This window comes from Myotis myotis, unplaced genomic scaffold, assembly GCF_014108235.1.
Source record: "Myotis myotis isolate mMyoMyo1 unplaced genomic scaffold, mMyoMyo1.p scaffold_m19_p_52, whole genome shotgun sequence".
Classification (NCBI taxonomy): Eukaryota; Metazoa; Chordata; class Mammalia; order Chiroptera; family Vespertilionidae; genus Myotis; species Myotis myotis.
In genome coordinates this window covers 353,093-369,123 of record NW_023416360.1, presented here as the reverse complement: position 1 = coordinate 369,123, position 16,031 = coordinate 353,093, and the positions used below count along the sequence as shown (strand labels likewise).

General features: G+C 44.3%; 2 protein-coding genes across 5 annotated transcripts in view; one reads left to right on the top strand and one right to left on the bottom strand.

Moving 5' to 3' along the window:
• The window catches only part of LOC118657345 (centromere protein P), a 255,966-nt gene that overhangs the window by 154,179 nt on the left and 85,756 nt on the right, over nucleotides 1-16,031 (top strand). The gene's annotated exons all lie outside the window — the stretch shown is intronic.
• Nucleotides 13,343-16,031, bottom strand: part of ECM2 (extracellular matrix protein 2) — a 66,801-nt gene continuing 64,112 nt past the window's right edge. For both annotated transcript variants that reach the window (XM_036311214.1, XM_036311215.1), the window contains one exon: nucleotides 13,343-14,505. In XM_036311214.1, the coding sequence (XP_036167107.1) occupies nucleotides 14,337-14,505 (169 nt within the window). In that variant the 3' untranslated portion in view covers nucleotides 13,343-14,336. The remainder of the gene's footprint in view (nucleotides 14,506-16,031) is intronic.

Genomic DNA, 16,031 nt, shown 5'->3' with positions numbered 1-16,031 from the left:
GGAGAATGATGCTGGTGGTGGTGCAGATGGTTTATTCATTCTAATCTGCAGAGAGTGTGGCTAGGGACCCCTCCACGGCACAGACCCTCCATAGTCTGGGGACTGCACCTCATGGCTGTGGAGATGGCCCAGCAGGTGTGGATGCCATTTGCAAAGACCCAAAGCTTCCCCCACAGCTCTGCAGGCGTTCCAGACGCTGCAGTGTGCCTCCTCTTCCCTGACAGTGAGAAGCAAATGTCCTGCTGGGCTTCCTGTCAGGGCTCTGTGGAAGGGACCCACCCTTCCCACATGTTTATTTGTATTGTTTGGTTTTGCTTCATCAGGCTTTGCTCTAAATATCGGAGAGTTACTTTTACTATATCAAACAATATTGTTAGGAATCATGAATAACCAACATGTTATTACATGGTAAACAGGAAAATAAATTACAAAACTGAAAATGTAATAATCTCTGTACTAATATTTTATGAACACAGACATGAATTGCTATAAAAGAAACTTCAAACACAAATTTATTGGATGGCCTGATATATTCCATCCATGTAAATCCTATCTAATAAAAGAGAAACATGGTAATTGGTGTACGACCACTACCTTTCCCATTGGCTAATCAGGGCGATATACAAATTAACTGTCAGCCAAGATGGCGGCCGGCAGCCAGGCAGCTTGAAACTAACATGAGGCTTGCTTGCTTCAGTGACGGAGGACTCCAATGTTCCCCGCCTGCCGCTGCAGGCCTCTGAGCTGGCAGTTTGAAACATAGTTACAAAAATAGAAGCTAAACAAAACCCCAGAAACCAGCTTTCAGCTAGCCGGGATCTCAGACCTGGAGTTGATACAGAGTTTCGATTGTAGAACCTAAACAAACCAGATACCTGCTTTCAGGAGCGGAGGCCTAAGAGCTGGAGCCTCAGAGCTAAAGCTGGCTCAGAATAAAAAAAAAAAAAGAAAAGAAAAAAAGGAGCAGTTGGGAGCTTCAGTCCCAGCCTGAAAACAGCCCTCAGCCCCTCACCCAGACTGGCCAGGCACCCCAGTGGAGACCCCCACCCTGAAGGGTGTGTGACCAGCTGCAAACAGCCATCATCCCCTCATCCAGGCTGGCCAGGCACCCCAGTGGGGACCCCCACCCTGATCCGGGACACCCTTCAGGGCAAACCAGCCAGCTCCCACCCATGCACCAGGCCTCTATTCTATATAGTAAAAGGGTAATATGCCTCCCGGCACCGGGATCAGCGTGACAGGGGGCAGCGCCCATACCCCCTGATCGCCCTGCGGCTCTGTGTGTGACAGGGGGCAGGGCCACAACCTCCCCATCGGCCCTGCTCTGTTCCTGACAGGGGGAGGCGCCCCAAACCCCTGATCGGCCCTGCTCTGTGCCTGATAGGGGGAGCTCCCCAACCTCCTGATCGCCCTGCGGCTCTGTGTGTGACAGAGTGTGGCACCCCAACCCCCCCACCCCATGGGCCCTGTTCTGTGTGTGACGGGGTAGAGCCATAACCTCCCCATCGGCCCTGCCCTGAGTGTGAGAGTGGCGGCGCCCCAACCCCCTGATCAGCCCTGCTCTGTGGGTGATAGAGGGCGGCGCCCCAACCCCCCCACTCCACAGGCCCTGCTCTGTGTGTGATGGGGTAGAGCCATAACCTCCCCATCGGCTCTGCCCTGAGTGTGACAGTGGCGGCGCCCCAATCCCCTGATCGGCCCTGCTCTGTGGGTGATAGAGGTCGGCACCCCAACCCCCTTATGGGCTCTGCTCTGTGCATGATGGGGGAGCTCCCCAACCCCCTGATCGACCCTGCTCTGTGCGTGACAGGGTAAGGAGCCCCAACCCCCCTGATGGGCCCTGCTCTGTGCGTGACAGGGGGCAGCGCCCCAACCCCTGGATTGGCCCTGCTCTGTGCGTGACGGGGTGGCGCCGCAACCTCCCCATCAACCCTGCCTTGAGTGTGACGGGGGCGGTGCCCCAACCCCCAATTGGCCCTACCCTGAGCGTGACTGAGGGTGGCGTCGCAACCTCCCAATCCGCCCTGCTCTGTGCATGACAGGGGGTGGCGCCCCAATTCCCCAATCGGCCCTGCTCTGAGCCCGACCAGGGGCTGCACCTAGGGATTGGGCCTGCCCTCTGCCACCCGGGAGCAGGCCTAAGCCAGCAGGTTGTTATCTCCTGAGGGGTCCCGGACTGCGAGAGGGCACAGGCCGGGCTGAGGGACCCCCCCCCCCCCCCGAGTGCACAAATTTTTGTGCACCGGGCCTCTAGTATAAAAATAAATTGCTTAAGCCAAGTGCATTTATAATTTCTAAGACCCTTTCCTGACCATCTCCTCCTGTTTAAATCGAGTGGTCCAAGCCCAAAATGAGCTGGAAAAGACCTCAGATACCGTCTCATTCAAGTTAAGAGTCCAATGCCTATGGATTAGAGGTGCGCCTTTGGAGCGCAGTGTCACTCGGGTTGACTTTGTGGTGTTCAGCAGCCGGTATCTGGTGTCTCCTCTTCTGTGCTCATCTTCTAAGCACGTTGGAATAGATTGTATCACTCTCATGTGGTTAGAGCTACCAGGAACCTGTCGGCCTGTTCCTTCTTTGTGAGTGATGTGAGTGCTATGGAGAAAAGCAAAATGGGACGGGCAGGGTGGTCAGTCAAAGAGAAGCCCTGAGGGCTGTGCGGGAAAGTCTTGCAAATAAACACATAGTTTAAGAATGTTCTAGGGTTAGGCCATTGACTCCTGGGATATGCCGTATTTTTCCGTGTATAAGACACTAATTTTTTCTAAAATCATTAGACTGAAAATCGAGGGGCGTCTTATACACGGAAGTCAGCTAAGGAGGGAGCCTCATAGGTGCATGGCTGCTCATACTTTGTCAAACAGGCTTCCTCCAATCACTAGCTTTATTGTTACTGACATCAGCTGATGCCGAATTTGGAGGTGGAGGTGGAAAGTGCACAGGTGCAACAGGAACCTGAGTGTTCTGAGCCCATAAAGATATCAAAAAATAAAAAGATAAATACCAGTAAGCAGTTGTCTTACTCTGCAAAATTCAAACAGAATGTAAGCAGCTCTGCAAAAGACCATGGAAATAGAGCTGCAGAGAGACAATCTGGACCTCCTCCCGCTGAGTGTAGGATCAGACAGTGGAGAAAACAGGAAGAACAACTCCTTAAGATGCCAAAAGAGAAGAAGGCCTTAAGAGGAACGCCAGCAAAATGGGCAAACTTGGAGCAGAGGCTTAAGACTTGGATTATGGAGCAGCGCCAGAGAGGCTTATGTGTGTCAACCACGCTTATTCAAGGTCAGGCAAGAATGTTTGCAAGCGAAATGAACATTGTTGGTTTTACAGGAAAGGCAAAGTGGTGCTTCAGTTTCATGAGGAGGGAAGGGTTGGCCATGAGAACACGAACAGGTTAGCTCAGAAAATGCCACCAGTTTATGAGGATGATCTCACATACATACACAGTGACTCAGAAGACAGCAGTGACACAATAGAAGTTGGAGAAAGTGATGTGCCTGGAACTAACAGTGATGAAGAAGAGAGCAGTGATGCAACAGAGGCTGAATAAAGTGATATGCTGCATAATGTAGTACTGGTATGTGAACATTACCTGCGGTAATTACTAAATAAAATGTGTTTTGTTTTATTTTTCAAATACTGATTTCTTAATTTTGGATTGGAAAAGTGGGGGTCATCTTATACACAGAAGAATATGGTAAAGAACGTGTGTTCTTTATGCATAACATAAAGATTGTATGTAGCACGCATTCACAGGTTTCTGAAAGGAATGGCTTTGATTTTCTGGATGGTGTTTTCTGGGTGGTGTGGAATGTTCAGGTATCCTTCAGGGTGGACCAGGTGGCTCTGTGGTTCATAATGAATTGATGATATACTGCAGGTCATGGCCCATGGGCAGGATGGAGGCTATAGATGTGTTTTGTTTGGAGCATATGGTGTTTTTTAAAACCAGGAAATTTTATATCAAATCCAAATTTACAGAATATCTTCCAAAATCAGTCTGACAAAGTCAGCTCTTAATTCCTGTGCAATTCTAACTCAGGGCAGTGATGTCCTTCACATGGGCCTCCCTCCCTTCTGTCCCCTGTGCCGTTGAGCACTCACTTCTGTTATGCGCAGCTGAGGGAGATTTCCCTCTGAAAACAAATTTATGCCATAAATTGTCATTTAGAATGAAGTAAGTTTATGAAGAATGAAGGTCTTATACAATTTAGTTTATAATATTATGTGGGTTTATAATATTTTAAAATTATGCCTGAAAAGTCAGTTTGTTTTGAAGAATGGTTACAAGTAAAGGTTTTGTTTTAAATAAATTGCCTAGTTTGTTCCACTGAGAAGACTTGGGAGCAGAGAGGGTGTCTGACTTCTGGGTGTGTGTTAGGGACTGTTTCCCACTAGAGGGATCAGGTCAGGCCAGGAAAGTATGGGTCATGCATGAAGCATCTTGGCATGCCAGCAGGCATGAACGTGCACAGAGATTACTACAGTTGTGTGAACAGAACATAGAAACTGGGAAGGGAGTTAACACGCACAGACTAATAAGGGCGGCAGTGGATTACAACATGTCAGATGCAAAATCTTTTGTATAATAACAAGAGAAAAGAGTCAGAGCTCCAGGAGAAGCATGCTGACTGGTGAACACAGGAGGACAAAGTCCCTGCTGTGGCTCCACCCCGGGCAGGCACATGCACAAGCCAGCCAGTGAGTGCATGAGTAAGTGTTACACAAGATCGATGTTTTTCTCTCTCTAAAATCAATAAATAAAAATTTGAAAAAGAAAAAATCACCTCTGTGTACCCTCCAGTATAGTAATTGATTAAGGCAAGGTAATTAATGAAAGCTGAAACCACTAAGTGAAAGGATATGGATGGCAAGATATTCACAGAGATCCAAAGTCTTACCTTGCAGATTATCTCTTAGCTAGAGGCCTGGTGCATGAAATTTGTGCAATTGGGGGGAGTCCGTCAGTCCAGCCTGCACCCTCTCACAGTCAGGGACCCCTTGCAGTCCGCGACCCTCTTGTTCCTTACCGCCCACCTGCAGCGGAGGTGGGAGAGGCTCCCCCCATCGCCACTGTGCTCGCCAGCCGTGAGCCCGGCTTCTGGCTGAGTGGTACTCCCCCTGTGGGAGCACACTGACCACCAGGGGACAGTTCCTGCACTGAGTGTCTGCCCCCTGGTGGTCAGTGTGTGTCATAGCGACTGGTTGTTCCGCCGTTCAGTCGATTTGCATATTAGGGTTTAATATATAGAATTACAAGGTGATAAAGATTCCACCTTACCTTAACATTTCAGCATTGCCACTAACAGGCCATCCCAGCATTTTGAGCCTCCTGTTATGATGCAAAAAGAAGCATGTGACATCACCTATGTAGGATTCTTTCCAAAAATGTTTTAACTAAATTTAATCTTGAGGAAACAATTGGGCAAATGCAGATTAAGTGACATTCTACAATATAGCTGACTTGGACCCTTCAACAAAGTTAAGGTGTGAAACAGTCACATAGGCAAGAAATTGCTATTCTAGAGAAGATGAAAGGATCAGGATGTGAGCTCAATTAGATCTTGAACCATACACACACATATACAGGAAATTAAGAAATTGTTGGAATATTTGGGAGAATCTGAATACAGATTGTATGTTAGGTGATAGTTAATGTTAAATTTCTTGGGTTTCATAATGTGAGAGGATATGATCATCGTCTCATGGTTATGTAAGAAAATGTTCTTATAAGATTCATAAGGAAGTGATATGTTATAATATCTACAACTTACATTCAAATGGTTCAGACCCTGTCCCCTGCAAGTACATACATATGTATGTGTAGATGTATAGATATATAGATATGCAAAGAGATAAAATGAATTTGAAAAAATACTATTGGTGAATGTAGGTGAAGTGTATAAAGATGTTCATTGTATAATTCTTTTAACTTTTATGTGGCCTTAAAAATATTCCTAAATAAAGGGAGAATAAATGCTAAATAATTGTTGGAAATAAGGCAGTTTGCCTTAAAAGTAATTTTAACTCTTTGTTGTATCCTTACCTCTAATTTTAAGTTAACTAAGGAGTTGCCCTAGAAGGGATTCTTAACCTAGAGTACATGAATCCTTAGAGAATTTGTGAAAGGTTATATGAATCTTTTGATAACATGCGAAGTATTTTTCTGTATAGAGGGTTCATTATAGTTTTCATGATATCGTCAAAGGCGTCCATCCTTCAAAAAGTTAGGAACTATTACTCTATAATAGACTTACAATTTATAGTGCAATCCTTATTCTGAGTACCACAGTAGTAGTTAAATTTGCCTTTCAGACAGTATAAATTTGGTAATTGTGAACGTAATTCTCAACTTATTCAAAACAAATGAACCTTCATCAGAATCTTACTTACAAAAAGATTTGCTTATGTTGGCACACAATGCACTATACAGATCATGTATCATAGAAATGTACACTTGAAACCTATATGATCCCATTAACCAATATCACCCAAATAAATTTAATAAAATTTTTTTTAAAGATTTGCTTGCATCAGCTGATAGTTTAATGTAAGTTTATTTGACCACAGAGATCCTGTTACTTAGGAACACACAATGACATTTTAATAACATGATGTATTTCTTTTCTAAACTAACGTGTGTTTAGTACAATCGCGTGTTATGTTTAAAGTGGTCTGTTTTCCCTTGTGTGTACTCACATTCCTCACATCTTGTGCAAAGGAAAAAATATGCTAGACAGTAAGGTTTGATTTTATCTCCATGTTCATGTGAAAAAGAAACATAACTTCAAAGAAGAAATAGTCATGCTTTTTTTTAGTTGAGTGATCACTAAGCTCTTCATCAAGTGAGAGACATTCCCTTCTCTGCAAACAGCTGGGGGCAGAGCGAATGTCAGCCCGGTGTACTGTCTCTGCTGCTTCTCTGCAGCATGAGGCCGCTCAGACATGGGTCATGAGTTAGAACGTGCCGACGTGTTGTTTAGATGCATAGGACTGAGCATGTCTGTTTTAGTTTTGCTGAAAATTTTTTTATAAATGCCTCTGGTTCTATTAGATTAGGTTTAGTCACAAGGGCAGTAATGATATAATTAAATTCCTCAGTAAAAAAAAATCTGCTCCTATACTTTTCCCAAGTGTATGACAAGGAGTAGTTCAGACTCGGCATTTACGGAGGGGAGGCCCTGCTCGCGAGCGCTGCCCTGGGCCACCTGCACTGGGAGATGGATGTGGGCGGGCATGACTCAAGACAGGTCCTCATGTCCGGGTCGCTGCGGGCACCGCTGCGGGTCCTGCTGGAGCCTGGCCCTCCGAGAGTACACGCTGACTCCATCCTGGTGTGATAGGCCCATTCATTCTCCCGTTATATTTCACACTCTAAGGCAGTGGTTCTCAGCCTTCTGGCCCTTTAAATACACTTCCTCATGTTGTGACCCAACCATAAAATTATTTTCGTTGCTACTTCATAACTGTAATGTTGCTACTGTTATGAATCATAATGTAAATATCTGATATGCAGGATGGTCTTAGGTGACCCCTGTGAAAGGGTCGTTCGACCGCCAAAGGGGTCGCGACCCACAGGTTGAGAACCGCTGCTCTAAGGAATCAAGTTCCTTGAATAATTAATATCTACCATGTTAGAGGCCTGGCAGCCTTGACCAAGTCACTGAACCTTCCTGCCTACGGGTTGCCCAGCCCTTGACCAGACATTCACTGAGTGCCTGGCACTGTCCTGGACGACACCTCGTTCAACCTTCCCCGCAGGCTTGGGAGATAGATGTTGTTCCCCCAATTGAAGGGATGTGGAAACTAGAAATCAGAGTATGACTTGGCCAAGTCAAGGGATTCCCATTCAGAACCATGATGCTCATTCCTGTTTAACTACAAAAGATGAACCACATGGTCCGTAGACTTCTAGGGTGTCAGGGCCCCGAGCCATCTGGCATAAGTTAGAGCTGCCCAGAAACTTCTGACTCTTCACAGGTACTTTTAATATTTTTGAATTTTAAGCTGACCTCATTCAACTGCAGACAGAGGAACAGTTATCGTCGTCAGCCTGTAAATACTTCTCCTATGAGGACACTCTTTCCTAAATAAGGGAATGTGGTGGAATAGATATCATAGAGGGTTTCACCCAGCCCTTGGAGTTTTCACTTAAACAGCAGAATTTGAGTATTTCATTCTTTTATGTCAGCATCTAAGAACCGAGTAATCCATGGTGTGCTTAAATGATGTCTTCGGGAACATAGGCAGCGTTGCTGCTATGCAGAACAGCCAGTTGATTCCTAAGTATTACCAGTTGTCAGAATGTGACTTGTTTATAAAATATGCTCTAGGCTTTCTGATGTTCTTACCAGGAAATATTAATAAGAGAAATCACTCCTTATTAATTGTATGAATATGTAAATCTCTCCCAGTTCAGTTTCTCACTTTTTCTTTAAAATCCTGAAAATGTGCAGTTTCCTTTCTGTTGTTTAGGAGTAGTGTTAACATCAGCTTGGTTCTAGATGGAGATGAGTGTAACTTCACTTACTCCTCTGCCATCTTGATCTTTAGTCAAAATCAGTTATCTTAAGAAGTAATTGACTTTGTCTAATGAGGCCAACTCCTGAATGATGGAGTCACTTGACAATGGGAGCCAAAGGAGAGGTTCTTGCATCTTCCTCACCCTTTTTGGCTGCACCCATTACACCAGGTACCTGTGCCCTCAAATTCAGAAGTGCACCACGCCCATTCTCAGGCATCCAGACTTTCTGTTTTGTGGACTTCAATCAACAGATGCAGGTTAAGGCCAAAGTCAGACAGAGATGGAGAATGCATGAGCCTAGTCGGTGCCACGCTCTAACCATCCTACAGAACTTGCGCTCTGCTGGCTGTCTTTCAGGGTTTTCCGGGTCAAGGTCAGCAGTCTTCAGTTGTTGCAGGTCTGCTCAGGGCTGATCCCACTCTGTGGTACTGGAGCTCGAAGGAACAGACACACCAACTAAAATTTCTTGCTTAGATACACAGAGTTTGGCTGCATCCAGGCACCTGTGACTTGGCCCCTGAGAAGCATTTGCTCAGACCAAGCTCTGCAGCCTGGTTGTTGGGCAGAAGGTGAGGGAAGGGCCAGGGACTTTGGTTGCATGTTCTTTGTGAATCTTAAAACTTGGCATGTGATTTAGGTAGTACCTTTCCATTTGTTTTAAGGAACAAAGGAGGAGCAGTGGCAGCTAGCTCTTTCTGATGGTAGCAAAGCTGCTTCGTCCAAAGGAAGAGTCTTAAGGAATACTTCCTCCTCAGGCCCATGACCCCTGCTGGGCCACACAGGCTGTCCACACAGACTGCTCTGTGGTTGAGCTAAGTGAGTCCCAGGAAAGGGAAACGACTGCCCAGTTCATCATTAGAGACCAAGGTAGGCACTAGCTATCCCCATCCTGGGGCAGTTATTTCCTTAGGATTCCAGGCTATACATGTTTTTCACCATATCATGTCTTTAGTGCTTTTTGAAATAGTATCTATAATAATAAAAGCTTAACATGCTAATTAGACCAGATAGCTGAACGGCCTTCCGGACGAAGCCATGGTGGCGGGGGCTGAGGCAGAGGCTTTTAGGGGCGATCAGGCAGGCAGGAGAGCAGTTAGGGGTGGTCAAGCAGGCAGGCAGAGTGGTTAGGAGCGATCAGACAGGCAGTCAGGCCAGCAGTTAGGAGCCAGAGGTCCCGGATTGCGAGAGGGATGTCTGACTGCTGGTTTAGGCCCAATACACAGGGATCGGGCCTAAACCAGCAGTCGGACATCCCCCGAGGGGTTCCAGATTTCAAGAAGGTACAGGCCGGGCTGAGGGCCCTCTCCCCCTCCCCCCCTTCGTGCACAAATTTCGTGCATCAGGTCTCTAGTTATCTATAATAAACCAAGTCTCAAAACTAAAAATGTAGTTAGTATTCCTTGTACATATGTGCAAAGATGACACCGTTAATATTTTCACACCATGACTAGATCAGCAGCTCCTTTGTATACATACGTGTTAGTAATTATAGCATACTTCTGAAGCCAGACAGGACATCTGCATGTTTTTTAACATTGTATTGTGAAGAATCTTTTCTATAAGGACATTGATCACTTTTTAAAACTTCCTATGCAAAGCATGATGAAATTTCAAGGCTGTAAAAGTTCAGTGCCAGACATTTCATATTTTAAATTATAGTAAAATCAGTTGAAATAACATATTTTCTTCTGACTTAAGAACAAAACTTCCGTTAGTCATTCTGACTTTCAGCCTTCCTAGAGATTCTGCTCCCCACAGGGTGTCCCTGAGCGCACAGTAGGGTCTCAGTGTGCTCCTGGGCTGGTGTCCTCCAAGGCTGCTGGGAATGGCTCAGTCTTCCTGTGTCTATGAGGCTTGGACATTCTTAAAACTTGGGGCCAGGGGGACACAGGAAGAGGGTGCTCAGGACCCCATATGCTTCATCGCTTCACCACCCTGTTCTGCCTGCCTATTGGCTTGCTTGTCTTTTTGATTTCCTACTTATTGCCCCTACCACACTGGGTGCTCCAAGAGCAGAGTCCTTATCTAATCTTATCTCTGTTCCTTTCAAGAACAGCATCTGGGACACAGCTGATTAAAGTTGAAAGGAGTGTAGGAAAGGCTCAGTATCCATCTGTGTTGTCCCAGGATGCTAAATCTGTTGACTCACTTTATTCAGGTTGAGTCCCCTCCAAAAATGATTTTGTTTACTGCTTAGATTGCCTTAAACCAGCGATTTTAACCTTTCATCTCATGGCACACACTAAATAATAAAATTTTGTGGCATACCAAAAAAATATGTTTTTTTGCCAATCTGACAAAAAAATAGGTATAATTTTGATTCATTCACACAGGATGGCTATTGTTTTGATGGCTGTTATCATTTTATTAAAGTACTAGAGGCCCGGTGCACAAAAATTTGTGCACTCGGGAGGAAGGGGGGGTCCCTCAGCCTGGCCTGTGCCCTCTCGCAGTCCGGGACCCCTCGGGAGATAACGCCCTGCTGGCTTAGGCCTGCTCCCGGGTGGCAGAGGGCAGGCCCAATCCCTAGGTGCAGCCCCTGGTCAGGCTCAGAGCAGGGCCGATTGGGGAGTTGGGGCACCGCCCCCTGTCATGCACAGAGCAGGGCGGATTGGGAGGTTGCAATGCCACCCTCAGTCACGCTCAGGGTAGGGCCGATTGGGGGGTTGGGGCACCGCCCCCTGTCACACTCAAGGCAGGGTCGATGGGGAGGTTGCGGCGCCACCCCCTGTCACGCACAGAGCAGGGCCCATCAGGGGGGTTGGGGCTCCTTACCCTGTCACGCACAGAGCAGGGTCGATCAGGGGGTTGGGGAGCTCCCCCCTGTCATGCACAGAGCAGGGCCCATCGGGGTTGGGGAGCTCCCCCCTGTCACGCACAGAGCAGGGCCGATCAGGGGGTTGGGGCGCCACACCCTGTCACACACAGAGCCGCAGGGCGATCAGGGGGTTTGGGAGCTCCCCTGCATCAGGCACAGAGCAGGGCTGATCAGGAGGTTGGGGCGCCTTTCCCTGTCACAAACAGAGCAGGGCAGATAGGGAGGTTGTGGCCCCACCCCCTGTCACACACAGAGCCGCAGGGCGATCAGGGAGTTTGGGCGCTGCCCCCTGTCACCCTGATCCCGGTGCCGGAGAGCATATTACCCTTTTACTGTATAGGATAGAGGCCTGGTGCATGGGTGGGGCTGGCTGGTTTGCCCTGAAGGGTGTCCTGGATCAGGGTGGGGGTCCCCACTGGGGTGCCTGGCCAGCCTGGATGAGGGGATGATGGCTGTTTGCAGCTGGTCACACACCCTTCAGGGTGGGGGTCCCCACTGGGGTGCCTGGCTAGTCTGGGTGAGGGGCTGAGGGCTGAAGCTCCCAACTGCTCCTTTTTTTCTCTCTTTTTTTAATTCTGGGCCAGCTTTAGCTCTGGCTCCAGCTCTGAGGCCTCTGCTGCTGAAAGCAGGTATCTGATTTTTTTGGGTTCTATAATCAAAACAATGTATAACTCCAGCTCTGAGATCCCGGCTCGCTGAAAGCAGGTTTCTGGGGTTTTGTTTAGCTTCTATATTTGTTACAATGTTTCAAACTGCAGGCTCAGAAGCCGGCAAGGCAGGCGGGGAACGTTGGTTTCCTCCATCACTGAAGCAAGCAAGCCTCGTGTTAGTTTCAAGCTGCCTGGCTGCCGGCCGCCATCTTCGCTGGCAGTTAATTTGCATATCGCCCTGATTAGCCAGTGGGAAGGGTAGCGGTCATACACTAATTACCGTGTTTCTCTTTTATTAGATAGAATATTTTTATTTCAGAGAGAAAGGGAGAGGGAGAGATAGAAACATCCATGATGAGAGAGAATCATGGATTGGCTGCCTCCTGCATGCCCCCTATTGGGGATTGAGCCCACAACTTGGGCCTGTGCCCTGACCAAGAATTGAACCGTGACCTCCTGGTTCTCAGGTCAACACTCAACCACTGAGCCACACCAGCTGGGCTGCTGTTGTCACTTTTTGACAATCTAAGAGAAAAGGTGGTCAGCATCCCTGACTAGTCAGGTATTGCATGTTTCTAAAATACTTGAGGCACACCAGTTGAAAATCGCTGTAGGTCTATGCATTTATATTCGCACAGCAAGAAGCATTCCACAAGGTTTCTTGTTAAATGAATGCAATGCCATATCTTCTTATTTTTACTTGTCTCTTACATTCAACTTGGCCAGTTTAAATTAGTTAATGCTTCTACGTTCTGAAACTAGTTATATATCTCAACTTTTTGTTTCATAAGATTCTTTTTCTGTTTTTAACCACTTAGTTTAAGCCTTGACTTTTGATTCTAACAGTCTCCATCACATTATTATTCTTGTTTATGTTATAATCTCAAAATAGCTATTAAGACAAGGGGACTTAGAAAGAAGGGCTTAGAAATAATATGCTCAAATGGGTAAACTGAACTTTTCACAAGTTGGCTAGGATGACCACGATTGGCACTCAGGTACCTGATTCCTGGTATAATTTGAAATAGTTTTATCTGTAATAATCAACTTTGGTGAAGATGCTAGTTGCTCTCAATTTTATATGAAACATACACACATGCATATACTTCCCAGATGCTTTTCATGTTGTGCTTCTCATAACAGCCTTGTGAGGTGAGGCTGGGAGGTTCTGACGGTGGTGGTGAGGGAACTATTAGATGATGAAATAACTGCAGTTCACGATTAGCATAGCCTCCGCAAGGGTGGCAAGACTGGAACTTCCAAGACACAAAACTGATAGTAACAAAGAAGTCAACAGAGTTTCTATATGTGTCTATTACAAATTATTTTAGAAATAAAGATAGAAGGTCATTTCATAATGAAAATTTTAATATATGGTTTTGATAGTGTCCGGTATATAGTGACTATTGACAGTTTTATGTTAAATTGAACTGAGTGAAAGGATACATACACTTGAGCAAATCAGGGCAAAGAAGATGGCGCTAAGATTGACCAGTGAAGCAGAGATTCCAGAACCTCATGCGCGAGGTTCCGTCTGTAAGTGTGTAGTCAAAGATAAAGAATATGTATTTTAAGCAAACTCCATTGCTTTTCATAAAATCTTTTGATCTTGAATAAAGAAATACGGTAATCTTAATATACCGTTACACTTTTTAGACTTGCAGAAAACTTTCAAAATAGTATGGAATTCATGTGTATCTTTCTCCCAGCTTCCCTTAATATTAATAATCACATTAATAACCATAGCACAATTATCAACACCAGGAAATTAACATGGTGTTTTAATTTCACACATGTAATTAATAGAAGTAACTAAAGCTAACCCAGCAATTAAGTGTACTAATACCAATAACTGTATCATCGGTTCTTTAAGAAAATTAATATATTATTGTTTTAATGTTGGAGTAATAAACAGAACACTCATTCATAACTTCCACCTGTAATTTTTTTCTGTGCACTTCCTCGTTTTGAACCAGAACATACACAGTTTGTAAATGGACTTCAGGTGTCGCTGATAGCACTGGTCACAGGCTGCTGGTCAAGGACGCGCATACTTTGTCCCAGATGCTCGCAGTCTGCTCAGCAGTGCACAGTCTCCTGCTCCCTGAGGGAGCCCTGCAGGGGATGGCTTCATTTTCGAGCGTGAAACTGAAGCCTTTGCTAAAAGTCCTAGAAGACTAAACCTCCCAGATATATTTTTGCATGTTCATCTCTAGATTAATGAATCAGGTAGACTAGCATAATGATACTGAATGTAACATAACATGATGTCTTTTTGATGATAAATGCTGCTACAGTAAATATATAAATACAGGTTTTAATTAACAAAGGAAATGTGGAATTACTTTATATTCTGTGGCTTAAGAACAATACTTGAATATGATCTTATGCATGAAAATGCATAGGATGATATTTCTCTTGTTTTAATATAATTGTTTTCAAGATGAAGATGTTCCAGTGTCGAATCATCATCTTCTTTGGCATTGCAGATTTGTTCTGGAAGAATATGCCTAAGGAAAAGTAGATATGAAAGTCAAAATGGTCCAAGTAATATTCTGCCTTCATAGTTTAGGAGTTAAATTTTATATTTATTTTTAAATTTTATTTTTGCATTAAATAAAGTTAGATTCCTTTTTTATATTATACACCAGAAAAGATTCAGAATACATCAAAGATCTGAATGTGAGTAAATGAAGGCATGACTGTGTTAGAGTAACACAAGCATGGTTGTGCGCTGGGTTCAGGGGAAGATCTTCCTACTTGTGACGTAAACTAGAAGCACTGAAAGATGAGATTAATAAGATGACTACTGGGTGTTAAAGAATACATTTAAAAGACAAAAGGCAAACTAGGAGAAGATATTTGCAACTTTTATCACAGATAAGGGCTTATATACAAAGACCTAAAAATCTAGAAGGAAAGGAGAAAAGAGGAAAAAAAAGAAGGTAACTAGTTCACAAAAGAAACAATGAAATGTGTGAATGTGAAAAGATGCTCGGTTTCATTCATGATGAGAGAACTGTAAGTTGAAACTATGCTGGCATATCACTCTCACCAGACTTGCTACCCAAACGTCCAAAAGCTCATCCACATGTCCTGACAGTGAGGCTGTGAAGGACCAAGCACCACTGAAAGGAATTCCCTGCTCCATCAAAAGGATTTTTGCATTATCTAGCAAAATTACATGTGCATTTTATCACCCAGCAATCCCAGTTTTAGGAATCTATCCCAAAGTTAGACTGGAAAAATACAAAACAATTGAACAAAGTTGTGCATTGTAGCATTTGTAGTAGTAAAAGAATGGAAACAATGAAATGTGTATCGATAAGGAACTGGTTGCTTAACATATCTGCAAAGTGCAGTACTATTCAGTTATAAAACTGAGGAAATTCTTTATATACTGATATGGAATGATATCCTTGACATACTGATCATTTTTAAAAAGAGTGAAAGAAAGCACATTCTCTAGAGAGGGAAACAAAGTCTTCTGTGGAATATTTGTATGGTAATTATGGGGAGGGTGGGGGAATATTAATATGTATGTATGCATTTACATACTGGAAATACTGGAAAATGCTTCCAGTATTGTCCAAAAGAAATACTGGAAGGATAAACTAGAAGTTAATTTACAAATTAAGTTGTTGACACATTGTTGCAGATAAAACGACTGTATATCAGGTATGTATCCTCTGTGGAACATACTCTAAAGACAAATAGGGCTACCAAAAACATCATAAACTCTTTTGTTACTCATAATAATAGTATAATCATTTTCATACTAATGTTTATATATTGTAATATAATAAATGTAAATCGATATTGTTGGGAACCTAGATTTTAAATGTAAGATAAACAAGTTTAAAACAAAAGGAATACTCTATAATGTTATATTTGAATTGGGAATGTCCGTATAAATTCATTCTTTTTCTTTACAAAATGCATGTGTGTGTTTTTTTTTAAAAAATGCATGTTTTCTGGCAGTCCACTTAAATTCCTCAAAACACAACAACACACTTGGGAGGAACATGCCTGGAGT